Here is a 14751-nt window from a genome sequence, read left to right on the forward strand (position 1 = left end):
TTAGAATGATTGGAATTTAGAATGATTCAAATGATTATAATTAGAAGGGAAATAAATAATCTCCACAAGGTGGGAAGATGACAGTAAAACATAGGGTATGTTTCTGAATTTAGATTTAAAAAGCTTTATTGTCCACACACAATGTGAAAATGTGCTGGCAGGCTTCACCATAACATGATTGAAATGTAATTTTGATATAAAGTGAGAAAACACATTTGCCATCTTTGTCTTCACATTAACATGATTGCAATTCCAAAAACAAACAATGCTTAAACAGTTGGAGCATCAGTACCTGACGTGGGCCGTTCTGCCCAGGCTTCCATGGGTGTGGGGGTGTGGTGGCCTGGTGTAGGGGAGGGGCCAGGGACAGGAAAGCCCCACCCCTTACTGTTGAACTCCTCTATGTACTTCAGGTCATCAGGTGAAAGGGGTGGGGTCACGTCATCACGGCCACAGTCACCATGACGACTCTTGTCAGGCAGGAAAGGAGAGCTGTCCATCAGACGCTGGAAGTCACTCATAGAACAGACTGACTTAGCCCTGAGGAGGATGAGACGAGAATAAAGCATTGAACTACTACATTACCAAAAACATGTTACAAGGATAGGATCAGAGAGGACAGTGAAGGAGAGAAAGGAGAGACAGGACAGAGAAGGAGAGAGAGGAGAGCGGTGGAGAGAGAGGACAGAGAAGGAGAGAGAGGAGAGAGAAAGAGAGAGGAGAGAGGAGGAGAGAGAGGACAGAGAATGATCAGAGAGGACAGAGGAGGAGAGAGAGGACAGAGGAGGAGAGAGAGGACAGAGGAGGATAGAGAGGACAGAGACGGATCAGAGAGGACAGAGGAGGAGAGAGAGGAGAGAGGTGGAGAGAGAGGACAGAGAAGGAGAGAGAGGAGAGAGAAAGAGAGAGGAGAGAGGAGGAGAGAGAGGAGAGAGGAGGAGAGAGAGGACAGAGAAGGAGAGAGGAGAGAGGTGGAGAGAGAGGACAGAGACGGATCAGAGAGGACAGAGGAGGATAGAGAGGACAGAGACGGATCAGAGAGGACAGAGAAGGAGAGAGAGGAGAGAGAGGACAGAGACGGATCAAAGAGGACAGAGAAGGAGAGAGAGGACAGAGAAGGAGAGAGAGGAGAGAGAGGACAGAGAAGGAGAGAGATGAGAGAGAAGTAGAGAGAGGAGAGAGGAGGAGAGAGAGGAGAGAGGAGGGGAGAGAGGACAGAGAAGGATCAGAGAGGACAGAGGAGGCGAGAAGACAGAGAAGGATCAGAAAGGATAGAGAAGGAGAGAGAGGACAGAGAAGGAGAGAGAGGAGAGAGAGGACAGAGAAGGATCAGAGAGGACAGAGAAGGAGAGAGAGGACAGAGAAGGAGAGAGAGGACAGAGAAGGAGAGAGAGGACAGAGGAGAGAGAGGACAGAGAAGGAGAGAGGAGAGAGGTGGAGAGAGAGGACAGAGATGGATCAGAGAGGACAGAGGAGGAGAGAGAGGACAGAGAAGGAGAGAGAGGACAGAGAAGGATCAGAGAGGACAGAGAAGGAGAGAGAGGACAGAGGAGGAGAGAGAGGACAGAGAAGGATCAGAGAGGACAGAGAAGGAGAGAAGGAGAGAGAGGACAGAGGAGGAGAGCGTGATCATTAGTACTGCATCAAAATTCTCTTACTAGAAGAAAGATATAGGTTGATACATTGACAGGTCCACAAAAAGGTAGAGTAGAAGGAGATATCTCTTTGACATATAAACAGTGTTTTTCAGCCTCTTTGTTGTCCTAATTTCCTGAAACTCTTAAAATAACCTAAAAATATATAATCTGCTTTCCAAAAAAATTAAGTTAATGCGTTTCATTTCATGAGGGATCACTTTAAAACGATTCATTCATTGACTGTCAGGCTACAATAACTTGGATCATATCCTCTCCCAAAGAGAGTTGGATCATATCCCCTCCCAAAGAGACTTGGATCATATCCCCTCCCAAAGAGACTTGGATCATATCCCCTCCCAAAGAGACTTGGATCATATCCCCTCCCAAAGAGACTTGGATCATATCCTCTCCCAAAGAGACTTGGATCATATCCCCTCCCAAAGAGACTTGGATCATATCCCCTCCCGAAGAGACTTGGATCATATCCCCTCCCAAAGAGACTTGGATCATATCCCCTCCCAAAGAGATTTGGATCATATCCCCTCCTAAAGAGACTTGGATCATATCCCCTCCCAAAGAGACTTGGATCATATCCCCTCCCAAAGAGATTTGGATCATATCCCCTCCTAAAGAGACTTGGATCATATCCCCTCCCAAAGAGACTTGGATCATATCCCCTCCCAAAGAGATTTGGATCATATCCCTGCCTAAAGAGACTTGGATCATATCCCCTCCCAAAGAGACTTGGATCATATCCCCTCCCAAAGAGACTTGGATCATATCCCCTCCCAAAGAGACTTGGATCATATCCCCTCCCAAAGAGACTTGGATCATATCCCCTCCCGAAGAGACTTGGATCATATCCCCTCCCAAAGAGACTTGGATCATATCCCCTCCCAAAGAGATTTGGATCATATCCCCTCCTAAAGAGACTTGGATCATATCCCCTCCCAAAGAGATTTGGATCATATCCCCTCCTAAAGAGACTTGGATCATATCCCCTCCCAAAGAGACTTGGATCATATCCCCTCCCAAAGAGATTTGGATCATATCCCCGCCTAAAGAGACTTGGATCATATCCCCTCCCAAAGAGACTTGGATCATATCCCCTCCCAAAGAGACTTGAATCATATCCCCTCCCAAAGAGACTTGGATCATATCCCCTCCCAAAGAGACTTGGATCATATCCCCTCCCAAAGAGACTTGGATCATATCCCTTATAACAGCAATCACCAGGGAATCTACAGTCACTTCTAGCAACAGAAAACAGAAACAACGGTACTTTATTTCATAGCTGTTGTAACCAGTAGGATGGTAGTCTGTCAAGGTAAAGCATAGCTGTTGAAGCCAGTAGAATGGTATTCTGGGTAAATCGGAAACATTAGCAGTAATTGTACTACCTTTATTTATCCAAGTAGGCTATCGAAAATACTTCCACTAACAGAAGATATGTTGAGGTAAACAGAAAGAATATATTTACCTGAGGAGACTGCCACAGCCCATGTGACCATTACAATGAGGGCCTGTCTAGAGAAGTGAAAATATTACCTGTAGGCCTAAGACATTTATACAGTATTTCCAGGTAAGTGAACAGGTTAACCACCTTACCTGAGCAGACTGCCAAAGCCCATCTCTTCCTCCTCCTCCTCTTCCTCCTGGTACATTGGGTCCTCTATGTCTGGGATCTCATTCAGAGCCTGAAACAACATACGCAGACGTCTTAGTGCCGGGCTGGAATTAAAACCTGCACTGGGCAAGAATTGAAGAACCCTTTCATGTCTGAAAACACTCCCACATTTGACATTCCTGGAATGCATCCCAAATGGCACCTAACATAGTGCACTACTGTTGACCAACACCCATAGTGCACAACTGTTGACCAGGACCCATAGTGCACTACTGTTGACCAACACCCATAGTGCACTACTGTTGACCAGGACACATAGTGTTCTACTGTTGACCAGGACCCATAGGGTTCTACTGTTGACCAGGACCCATAGGGCTCTACTGTTGACCAGGACCCATAGGGCTCTACTGCTGACCAGGACCCATAGTTATATTTGTTTTTATTATGGATCCCCATTAGCCAAGGCAGCAGCTGCTCTTCCTGGGGTTTATTATGGATCCCCATTAGTTCCTGCCAAAGCAGCAGCTACTCTTACTGGGGTTTATTATGGATCCCCATTAGTTCCTGCCAAGACAGCAGCTACTCTTCCTGGGGTTTATTATGGATCCCCATTAGTTCCTGCCAAGGCAGCAGCTACTCTTCCTGGGGTTTATTATGGATCCCCATTAGTTCCTGCCAAGGCAGCAGCTACTCTTCCTGGGGTTTATTATGGATCCCCATTAGTTCCTGCCAAGGCAGCAGCTACTCTTCCTGGGGTTTATTATGGGTCCCCATTAGTTCCTGTCAAGACAGCAGCTACTCTTCCTGGGGTTTATTATGGATCCCCATTAGTTCCTGCCAAGACAGCAGCTACTCTTCCTGGGGTTTATTATGGATCCCCATTACAGTGCCTTGCGAAAGTATTCGGCCCCCTTGAACTTTGCAACCTTTTGCCACATTTCAGCCTTCAAACATAAAGATATAAAACTGTATTTTTTTGTGAAGAATCAACAACAAGTGGGACACAATCATGAAGTGGAACGACATTTATTGGATGTTTCAAAAAATTTTAACAAATCAAAAACTGAAAAATTGGGCGTGCAAAATTATTCAGCCCCTTTACTTTCAGTGCAGCAAACTCTCTCTAGAAGTTCAGTGAGGATCTCTGAATGATCCAATGTTGACCTAAATGACTAATGATGATAAATACAATCCACCTGTGTGTAATCAAGTCTCCGTATAAATGCACCTGCACTGTGATAGTCTCAGAGGTCCGTTAAAAGCGCAGAGAGCATAATGAAGAACAAGGAACACACCAGGCAGGTCCGAGATACTGTTGTGAAGAAGTTTAAAGCCGGATTTGGATACAAAAAGATTTCCCAAGCTTTAAACATCCCAAGGAGCACTGTGCAAGCGATAATATTGAAATGGAAGGAGTATCAGACCACTGCAAATCTACCAAGACCTGGCCGTCCCTCTAAACTTTCAGCTCATACAAGGAGAAGACTGATCAGAGATGCAGCCAAGAGGCCCATGATCACTCTGGATGAACTGCAGAGATCTACAGCTGAGGTGGGAGACTCTGTCCATAGGACAACAATCAGTCGTATATTGCACAAATCTGGCCTTTATGGAAGAGTGGCAAGAAGAAAGCCATTTCTTAAAGATATGCATAAAAAGTGTTGTTTAAAGTTTGCCACAAGCCACCTGGGAGACACACCAAACATGTGGAAGAAGGTGCTCTGGTCAGATGAAACCAAAATGTAACTTTTTGGCAACAATGCAAAACGTTATGTTTGGTGTAAAAGCAACACAGCTGAACACACCATCCCCACTGTCACACATGGTGGTGGCAGCATCATGGTTTGGGCCTGCTTTTCTTCAGCAGGGACAGGGAAGATGGTTAAAATTGATGGGAAGATGGATGGAGCCAAATACAGGACCATTCTGGAAGAAAACCTGATGGAGTCTGCAAAAGACCTGAGACTGGGACGGAGATTTGTCTTCCAACAAGACAATGATCCAAAACATAAAGCAAAATCTACAATGGAATGGTTCAAAAATAAACATATCCAGGTGTTAGAATGGCCAAGTCAAAGTCCAGACCTGAATCCAATCGAGAATCTGTGGAAAGAACTGAAAACTGCTGTTCACAAATGCTCTCCATCCAACCTCACTGAGCTCGAGCTGTTTTGCAAGGAGGAATGGGAAAAAATGTCAGTCTCTCGATGTGCAAAACTGATAGAGACATACCCCAAGCGACTTACAGCTGTAATCGCAGCAAAAGGTGGCGCTACAAAGTATTAACTTAAGGGGGCTGAATAATTTTGCACTCCCAATTTTTCAGTTTTTGATTTGTTAAAAAAGTTTGAAATATCCAATAAATGTCGTTCCACTTCATGATTGTGTCCCAATTGTTGTTGATTCTTCACAAAAAAATACAGTTTTATATCTTTATGTTTGAAGCCTGAAATGTGGCAAAAGGTCGCAAAGTTCAAGGGGGCCAAATACTTTCGCAAGGCACTGTAGTTCCTGTCAAGGCAGCAGCTACTCTTCCTGGGGTTTATTATGGATCCCCATTAGTTCCTGCCAAGGCAGCAGCTACTCTTCCTGGGGTGAATTATGGATCCCCATTATTTCCTGTCAAGGCAGCAGCTACTCTTCCTGGGGTTTATTATGGATCCCCATTAGTTCCTGCCAAGGCAGCAGCTACTCTTCCTGGGGTTTATTATGGATCCCCATTAGTTCCTGTCAAGAGAGCAGCTACTCTTCCTGGGGTTTATTATGGGTCCCCATTAGTTCCTGTCAAGACAGCAGCTACTCTTCCTGGGGTTTATTATGGATCCCCATTAGTTCCTGTCAAGACAACAGCTACTCTTCCTGGGGTTTATTATGGATCCCCATTAGTTCCTGCCAAGACAACAGCTACTCTTCCTGGGGTTTATTATGGGTCCCATTAGTCCCTGCCAAGGCAGCAGCTACTCTTCCTGGGGTTTATTATGGATCCCCATTAGTTCCTGCCAAGGCAGCAGCTACTCTTCCTGGGGTTTATTATGGATCCCCATTAGTTCCTGCCAAGGCAGCAGCTACTCTTCCTGGGGTTTATTATGGATCCCCATTAGTTCCTGCCAAAGCAGCAGCTACTCTTACTGGGGTTTATTATGGATCCCCATTAGTTCCTGCCAAGACAGCAGCTACTCTTCCTGGGGTTTATTATGGATCCCCATTAGTTCCTGTCAAGGCAGCAGCTACTCTTCCTGGGGTTTATTATGGATCCCCATTAGTTCCTGCCAAGGCAGCATCTACTCTTCCTGGGGTTTATTATGGATCCCCATTAGTTCCTGTCAAGAGAGCAGCTACTCTTCCTGGGGTTTATTATGGGTCCCCATTAGTTCCTGTCAAGACAGCAGCTACTCTTCCTGGGGTTTATTATGGATCCCCATTAGTTCCTGCCAAGACAACAGCTACTCTTCCTGGGGTTTATTATGGGTCCCATTAGGCCCTGCCAAGGCAGCAGCTACTCTTCCTGGGGTTTATTATGGATCCCCATTAGTTCCTGCCAAGGCAGCAGCTACTCTTCCTGGGGTTTATTATGGATCCCCATTAGTTCCTGCTTAGGCAGCAGCTACTCTTCTTGGGGTTTATTATGGATCCCCATTAGTTCCTGCCAAGGCAGCAGCTACTCTTCCTGGGGTTTATTATGGATCCCCATTAGTTCCTGCTTAGGCAGCAGCTACTCTTCCTGGGGTTTATTATGGATCCCCATTAGTTCCTGCCAAGGCAGCAGCTACTCTTCCCGGCTCCGGCAAAATTAAGGCAGTTATACAATTTTAAAACATTACAATTCATTCACAACAGATTTCACAACACACTAAGTGTGTGCCCTCAGCCCCCTACTCCACTACCACATATCTACACCACTAAATCCATGTGTAGGTGTGTGTATAGTGTGTATGTTATTGTCTGTGAGTGTGTACATATGACTGTGCCTGTATGTGTGTGTCTCTTCACAGTCCCCATTGTTCCATAAGGTGTATTTTTATCTGTTTTTTAAATCTAATTTTACTGCTTGAATCAGTTACCTGATGTGGAATAGAGTTCCATGTAGTCAAAGGTTGTGCACTATATACGGAATAGGGTGCAATTTGGGATACTCTCTGATGTCTCACCTGGTTCATATAGGGGGAACCTCTTGTCAGAGTCTGATGTCTCACCTGGTTCATATAGGGGAACCTCTTGTCAGAGTCTGATGTCTCACCTGGTTCATATAGGGGGAACCTCTTGTCAGAGTCTGATGTCTCACCTGGTTCATATAGAGGAACCTCTTGTCAGAGTCTGATGTCTCACCTGGCACATATAGAGGAACCTCTTGTCAGAGTCTGATGTCTCACCTGGTTCATATACCTGGGTCATATAGGGGGATCCTCTTGTCAGAGTCTGATGTCTCACCTGGTTCATATAGGGGAACCTGTTGTCAGAGTCTGATGTCTCACCTGGTTCATATAGAGGAACTTCTTGTCATAGTCTGATGTCTCACCTGGTTCATATAGAGGAACCTCTTGTCTGAGTCTGATGTCTCACCTGGTTCATATAGAGGAACCTCTTATCAGAGTCTGATGTCTCACCTGGTTCATATAGAGGAACCTCTTGTCTGAGTCTGATGTCTCACCTGGTTCATATAGAGGAACCTCTTGTCAGAGTCTGATGTCTCACCTGGTTCATATAGGGGAACCTCTTGTCAGAGTCTGATGTCTCACCTGGTTCATATAGGGGAACCTCTTGTCAGAGTCTGATGTCTCACCTGGTTCATACAGGGGAACCTCTTGTCAGAGTCCAGTCTGCTGGGAAGTGGGACCTCCAGGCTACCAAGGGAGTCTAGCGTCAGAGCGTCCAGGAAAATGTTCTCTGTTGGGCCTCTGACCCTCACTACAGCCCCCTGCTCTTCATGGGCCTCTGAGTCCGAGTGGGAGCGGGTGGGGAGGGAAACAGGGCCGGAAGTGGCAGAGCGAGGGGAGCGGGGTGACCGAGGGGAGCGAGGGACCTTACATGGGCTCTCCTGAGGGGAAAAGACACCCCTGTGTCCTCCTGCCGTCGCCCCGTCTTTGACGTCGGAGGGTGAGCCCTCACTGCTCTGTCGGACATTCAGCTCTCTCTGCAGCTGTGGGGTGAGGAGAGAGAGGGAGGAGAGAGGAGAGAGAGGGAGAGAGGAGAGAGAGGGGAGAGAGAGAGGAGAGAGAGGGATGGGAGAGAGATAGGAGAGAGAGGGAGGAGAGAGAGGGAGGAGAGAGAAGGAGGGAGGAGAGAGGGAGGGAGGAGAGGGGGGAGGATAGGGAGAGAGGGAGGGAGGAGAGAGAGGAGAGGGAGGGAGGAGAGAGAGGGAGGGAGGAGAGGGAGAGAGGAGAAAGAGAGAGAGAGAGTAGAGGGAGGGAGGAGAGGTAGATAGAGGGAGGAGACGGAGGGAGGAGAGGTAGATAGAGGGAGGAGAGGGAGAGAGAGAAGGAGGAGAGAGAGAGAGGAGAGGTAGAGAGAGAAGGAGGATAGGGAGAGAGAGAAGGAGGAGAGGGAGAGAGAGAAGGAGGAGAGGGAGAGAGAGAGGGGGAGGGAGAAAGGAAAGGAATGAGAGGAAAGTAGAGAAAGGGAAAGAGGAGAGAGGAGAGGAGGAGGGAGAGAGGAAAGGAATGAGAGGAGAGTAGAGAAAGGGAAAGAGGAGAGAGGAGAAGAAATGAATGAGAGGAGAGGGAGAGAGGACAGGAGGGAGAGAGGTAAGGAATGAGAGGAGAGGGAGAGAGGAGAAGGAATGAGTAGTTTCAGACAGGGTGATGTGACTACAGAATATGAAGAGAGATGGTCTCGGTAATGTGACCCCCCAACCCACCCCTCACCCTCTCCATCTTGTGGTGCATGTTTCTCATGTTGCTGTCCCCCCCCCCCCTCCATCTCATGGTGCATGTTTCTCATGTTGCTGTCCCCCCCCCCCCCCCCCCCCTCACCCTCTCCATCTTGTGGTGCATGTTTCTCATGTTGCTGTTACCCCACCCCCCTCCTCACCCTCTCCATCTTGTGGTGCATGTTTCTCATGTTGCTGTCCCCCCCCCCCTCTCCCTCCCCTCCTCTCTCCCCCTCCTCACCCTCTCCATCTTGTGGTGCATGTTTCTCATGTTGCTGTCCCCCCCCCTCCTCTCCCTCTTCTCTCCCTCCCCCTCCTCACCCTCTCCATCTTGTGGTGCATGTTTCTCATGTTGCTGTCCCACTCTTGTCTCTCCTGGTCGAAGCGTTCCAGTAGGCCTCTCCTCTCCCTCCCCCACCTCTTCTCTCCCTGCTGCAGCTTCCAGTGGAGGTTCAGGGAGGTGCTGTGGCTCTCTGCCAGGAGGCAACGGTGCTCCTCTCGCTCCTGTTTAAAGGCCCAGTCTTTGTCTCCTCCTCCTACTCCCTGCATCTCCCCTCTGTCCTCTCCTCTCACCTCTCCTTTCTCTTCTCGTCTCTCCTCTTCCAGCTGGTTGAACACATAAACAGACAGGAAATAGATTAATACAGTTGAAGACCAATCCATAACAATGTGGTGAAGTATGAGGATGAGTCCTTCTACTGACCGTGTGAGCTGACCAGGAGAAACTCAGTCTGTCAGGTGACCTGACTACAATCAGTCTGTCAGATGACCTGACTACAATCAGTCTGTCAGATGACCTGACTACAATCAGTCTGTCAGATGACCTGACTACAATCAGTCTGTCAGATGACCTGACTACAATCAGTCTGTCAGATGACCTGACTACAATCAGTCTGTCAGATGAACAGACTACAATCAGTCTGTCAGATGACCTGACTACAATCAGTCTGTCAGATGACCTGACTACAATCAGTCTGTCAGATGACCTGACTACAATCAGTCTGTCAGATGACCTGACTACAATCAGTCTGTCAGATGAACAGACTACAATCAGTCTGTCAGATGACCTGACTACAATGTGGTGAATTATGAGGATGGGTCCTTAAAGTTTTTTACTGACCATGTGATTCAGATCAGGAGAAACTCTGAGACCTGACTACAATCAGTCTGTCGGATGACCTGACTACAATCAGTCTGTCGGATGACCTGACTACAATCAGTCTGTCAGATGACCTGACTACAATCAGTCTGTCAGATGACCTGACTACAATCAGTCTGTCAGATGAACAGACTACAATCAGTCTGGCAGATGAACAGACTACAATCAGTCTGGCAGATGAACAGACTACAATCAGTCTGTCGGATGACCTGACTACAATCAGTCTGTTGGTGCATGCTGGTAATCCGTCTGTCCCCACGGCCTTGTGAATGTTGACCCGTTTAAAGGTCTTGCTCACATCAGCTATGGAGAGCGTGATCACCCAGTCGTCCGGAACAGCTGGTGCTCTCATGCATGCTTCTGTGTTGCTTGCCTCCAAGCGAGCATAAAAGGAATTTAGCCCGTCTGATAGGCTGGCGTCACTGGGCAGCTCGCGGCTGGGTTTCCCTTTGTAGTCTGTAATAGTTTGCAAGCCCTGCCACATCCGTCAAGCGTCCAAGCCAGTGTAGAAGGATTCAATCTTAGTCCTGTATTGACGCTTTGCCTGTTTGATGGTTCGTCTGAGGGCATAGTTGTATTTCTTATAGGCGTCCTTAGTTTTTGCTTGTAAGCAGGAATCAGGAGGATAGAATTATGGTCAGATTTGCCAAATGGAGGGCGAAGGAGAGCTTTGTATGCGTCTCTGTGTGGAGTAAAGGTGGTCTAGAGTTTTTTTTCTGATTGCACATGTGACATGCTGTTAGAAATGGTAGCTAGTAGTCAGTTAGCCACTGCTAGCGGTGTTCACCGTTAACTCGGACACCAGCAAGCCTCAGCTCAGTCAATACTTGCCAGTCTGCACAGCGCGATATCAACCCAGAGCATATCGGACTGCTTTTTCTCTTCCACATCTCCGGATTTCTACCGCAAGCTCTGAACCTTTACACTGGATCATCGCAGCTAGCTAGCTGCAATCCGAGTGGCTACTCCTGGCTAACGTCTCTGTCCTGAAGCAAGCACCAGATAGCCTTGAGCTAGCCTCGAGCTAGGTCCATCTCCCGGCTAGCCGAAGAGGTCCACCAGCCAATTCGTGGGCTACAATACCTCTTTTGCCAATTGGCCTGGACCCTTTACTGCCGACAAGGAGCCCCGCCGATCCATCATGACTGGTCTGCCGACGTAATCATCCGAGGTGGTTTCAACAGACTCTTCCGTAGCAACATCCCTGGAGACCCTTCTGCTATCCCCGGCCCGCTAGCTGTCTGAATCACCGTGACTACTGAATCGGCTCCCTGACTCATATATTGCTACTCATTGGACCCTATGATCACTCGGCTACACATGCCTCTCCCTAATGTCAATGTGCCTTGTCTATTGCGGTTTTGGATGGTGATTATTGTCTTATTTCACTGTAGAGCCCCCATCCCTGCCCAATATGCCTTAGATAGCCCTTTTGTTCTACCCCTCACACATGCGGTGACCTCACCTGGCTAAACAGGTGCCTCTAGAGACAAAACCTCTAGAGCCTAGGTTTCTCTCCACTGTACTCACATCCTACCATACCCTTTGTCTGTACATTATGCCTTGAATCTATTCTTCCCAGCCCAGAAATCTGCTCCATTGCCTGCATCTGTAATGGGCCCGCGGTCAAAAGACCACCCCTTATCACTGTCAAACGCTCCCTAAAACCCTTCAGCGAGCAGGCCTTTCTAATCGACCTGGCCCGGGTATCCTGGCAGGATATTGACCTCATCCCGTCAGTAGAGGATGCCTGGTTGCTCTATAAAAGTGCATTCCTCACCATCTTAAATAAGTATGCCCCATTTAAAAAATGTGGAACTAAGAACAGATATAGCCCTTGGTTCACCCCAGACTTGAATGCCCTTGACCAGCACAAAAACATCCTGTGGTGTTCTGCATTAGCATCGAATAGCCCCCGCGATATGCAACTTTTCAGGGAAGTCAGGAACCAATATACTCAGGCAGTTAGGAAAGCTAAGCTTTTTAAACAGAAATTTACATCTTGTAGCACTAATAGCAAAAAGTTCTGGGACACTGTAAAGTCCATGGAGAATAAGAACAACTCCTCCCAGTTGCCCACTGCATTGAGGATAGGAAACACTGTCACCACCAATAAATCCACCTGGCTACCCCAGTCAACAGCTCTGCACCCCCTGCAGCACCTTGTCCAAGCCCCCCCCCACGCCACTTCACCCAAATCCAGACAGCTGATGTTCTGAAAGAACTACAAAATCTGGATCGCTAGAAATCAGCTGGGCTAGACAATCTGGACACTCTCTTTCTAAAATTATCTGCCGAAATTGTTGCAACCCCTATTACTAGCCTATTCAACCTCTCATTAGTTTCGTCTGAGATACCCGAAGATTGGAAAGCTGCCGCGGTCATCCCCCTCTTCAAAGGGGGAGACACTCTAGACCCAAACTGTTACAGACCAATATCTATCCTACATCTATCCTGCCCTGCCTTTCTAAAGTCTTCGAAAGCCAAACTGTACTGTAGACCTTGTAGACCTTTATCCATCCTGCCTTTCTAAAAATCTTTGAAAGTTAACAAACAGACCAACCAATCTGGTTTCTGGGTGCACCTCAGCCACGCTCAACGATATCATAACCGCCATCGATAAACAACAGTACAGTGCAAGCGTCTCAATCACCGCATTCTTATTGGCAGACTCAATAGCCTTGGCTTCTCAAATGACTACCTCGCCTGGTTCACCAACTACTTCTCAGATAGAGTTCAGTGTGTCAAATCGGAGGGCCAGACATCTGGCTGTCTCTATGGGGTGACGCAGGGTTGAATTCTCGGGCCTACTCTTTTCTCTGTATATATCAATGATGTCGCTCTTGCTGCTGGTGATTCTCTGACCCACCTCTACGCAGACGACACAATTCTGTATACTTCTGGTCCTTCTTTGGACACTGTGTTAACAAACCTCTAAACGAGCTTCAACGTAATACAACACTCCTTCCGTGGCCTCCAACTGCTTTTAAATGCTAGTAAAACTAAATGCATGCTCTTCAACCGATTGCTGCCTGCACCCGCCCGCCTGGCTAGCATCACTAATCTGGACGGTTCTGACTTGTGGACAACTACAAATACCTAGGTGTCTGGTTAGACTGTAAACTCTCCTTCCAATCCAAAATTAAATGTATAATAGGCTTCCTATTTCGCAACAAAGCCTCATTCACTCATGCTGCCAAACATACCCTCGTAAAACTGACTATCCTACCGATCCTTGACTTCGGCGATGACATTTACAAAATAGCCTCCAACACTCTACTCAGAAAACTGGATGTAGTATATCACAGTGCCATCTGTTTTGTCACTAAAGCCCCATATACTACCCACCACTGCGACCTGTATGCTCTCGTTGGCTGGCCCTTGCTACAGATTCGTCGCCAAACCCACTGGCTCCAGGTCATCTAAAAGTCTTTGCAAGGTAAAGCCCCGCCTTATTTCAGCTCACTGGTCACCATAGCAACACCCACCAGTAGCACATGCTCCAGCAGGTATATTTCACTGGTCATTCCCAAAGCCAACACTTCCTTTGGCCGCCTTTCCTTCAAGTTCTCTGCTGCCAATGACTGGAACTAATTGCAAAAATCACTAAAGCTGGAGACTCATATCTCCCTCTCTAACTTTAAGCACCAGCTGTCAGAGCAGCTTACCGATCACTGAACCTGTAAACAGTCAATCTGTAAATAGCACACCCAACTACCTCATCCCCATATTGTCATTTATCTTCTTGCTCTTTTGCACCCCAGTATCTCTACTTGCACATCATCATCTGCACATCTATCACTCCAGTGTTAATGCCAAATTGTAATTATTTTGCCTCTGTGGCCTATTTATTGCCTTACCTCCCTACTCTTCTACATTTTCACACACTGTACATATATTTTTTCTATACAGCTCGTTGAGTGCGGTCTTAGTGCCAGCATCAGTCTGTGGTAGTAAATAGATGGCTACAAATAACATAGATGAAAACTCCCTTGGTAGATAGTGTGGTCTACAGCTTATCATGAGGTACTCTACCTCAGGCGAGCAATACCTTGAGACTTCTTTGATATTAGACATCCCACACCAGCTGACATTGACAAATAGACACACCCACCCCTCGTCTTACCGGACTAGAACCTAAAGTTGTTATTTTGTCTGTCCCCATAGGAGAACCTTTTGAATAACCCTTTTTGGTTCCAGGTAGAACCCTTTTTGGTTCCAGGTAGAACCCTTTTTGGTTCCAGGTAGAACCCTTTTTGGTTCCAGGTAGAACCCTTTTTGGTTCCAGGTAGAACTATATGACATCGAAAAGAGTTCGACCTGGAACCAAAAAGGGTTTTACCTGGAACCAAAAAGGGTTCTCCTATGGGGTCAGCCAAATAAACCTTATGGAACCCTTTTTCTAAGGGTGGGTGGGTGGGTCTGTCTGTCTGTCTGTCTGTCTGCCTGTGTGTGTGTGTGT

General features: G+C 47.3%; 1 protein-coding gene across 6 annotated transcripts in view; it reads right to left on the reverse strand.

Moving 5' to 3' along the window:
* LOC110518901 (microtubule cross-linking factor 1) overlaps positions 1 to 14751 on the reverse strand; it is a 254295-nt gene that overhangs the window by 32574 nt on the left and 206970 nt on the right. For all 6 annotated transcript variants that reach the window (XM_036986668.1, XM_036986663.1, XM_036986665.1 and 3 more), the window contains exons 10-13: positions 9452 to 9736; positions 8045 to 8401; positions 3246 to 3334; positions 293 to 540 (exon numbers count right to left, since the gene is read on the reverse strand). In XM_036986668.1, coding sequence (XP_036842563.1) covers positions 293 to 540; positions 3246 to 3334; positions 8045 to 8401; positions 9452 to 9736 — 979 coding nt within the window. The remainder of the gene's footprint in view (positions 1 to 292; positions 541 to 3245; positions 3335 to 8044; positions 8402 to 9451; positions 9737 to 14751) is intronic.

The sequence above is a fragment of the Oncorhynchus mykiss genome, chromosome 8 (assembly GCF_013265735.2).
Source record: "Oncorhynchus mykiss isolate Arlee chromosome 8, USDA_OmykA_1.1, whole genome shotgun sequence".
Taxonomy (NCBI): Eukaryota; Metazoa; Chordata; class Actinopteri; order Salmoniformes; family Salmonidae; genus Oncorhynchus; species Oncorhynchus mykiss.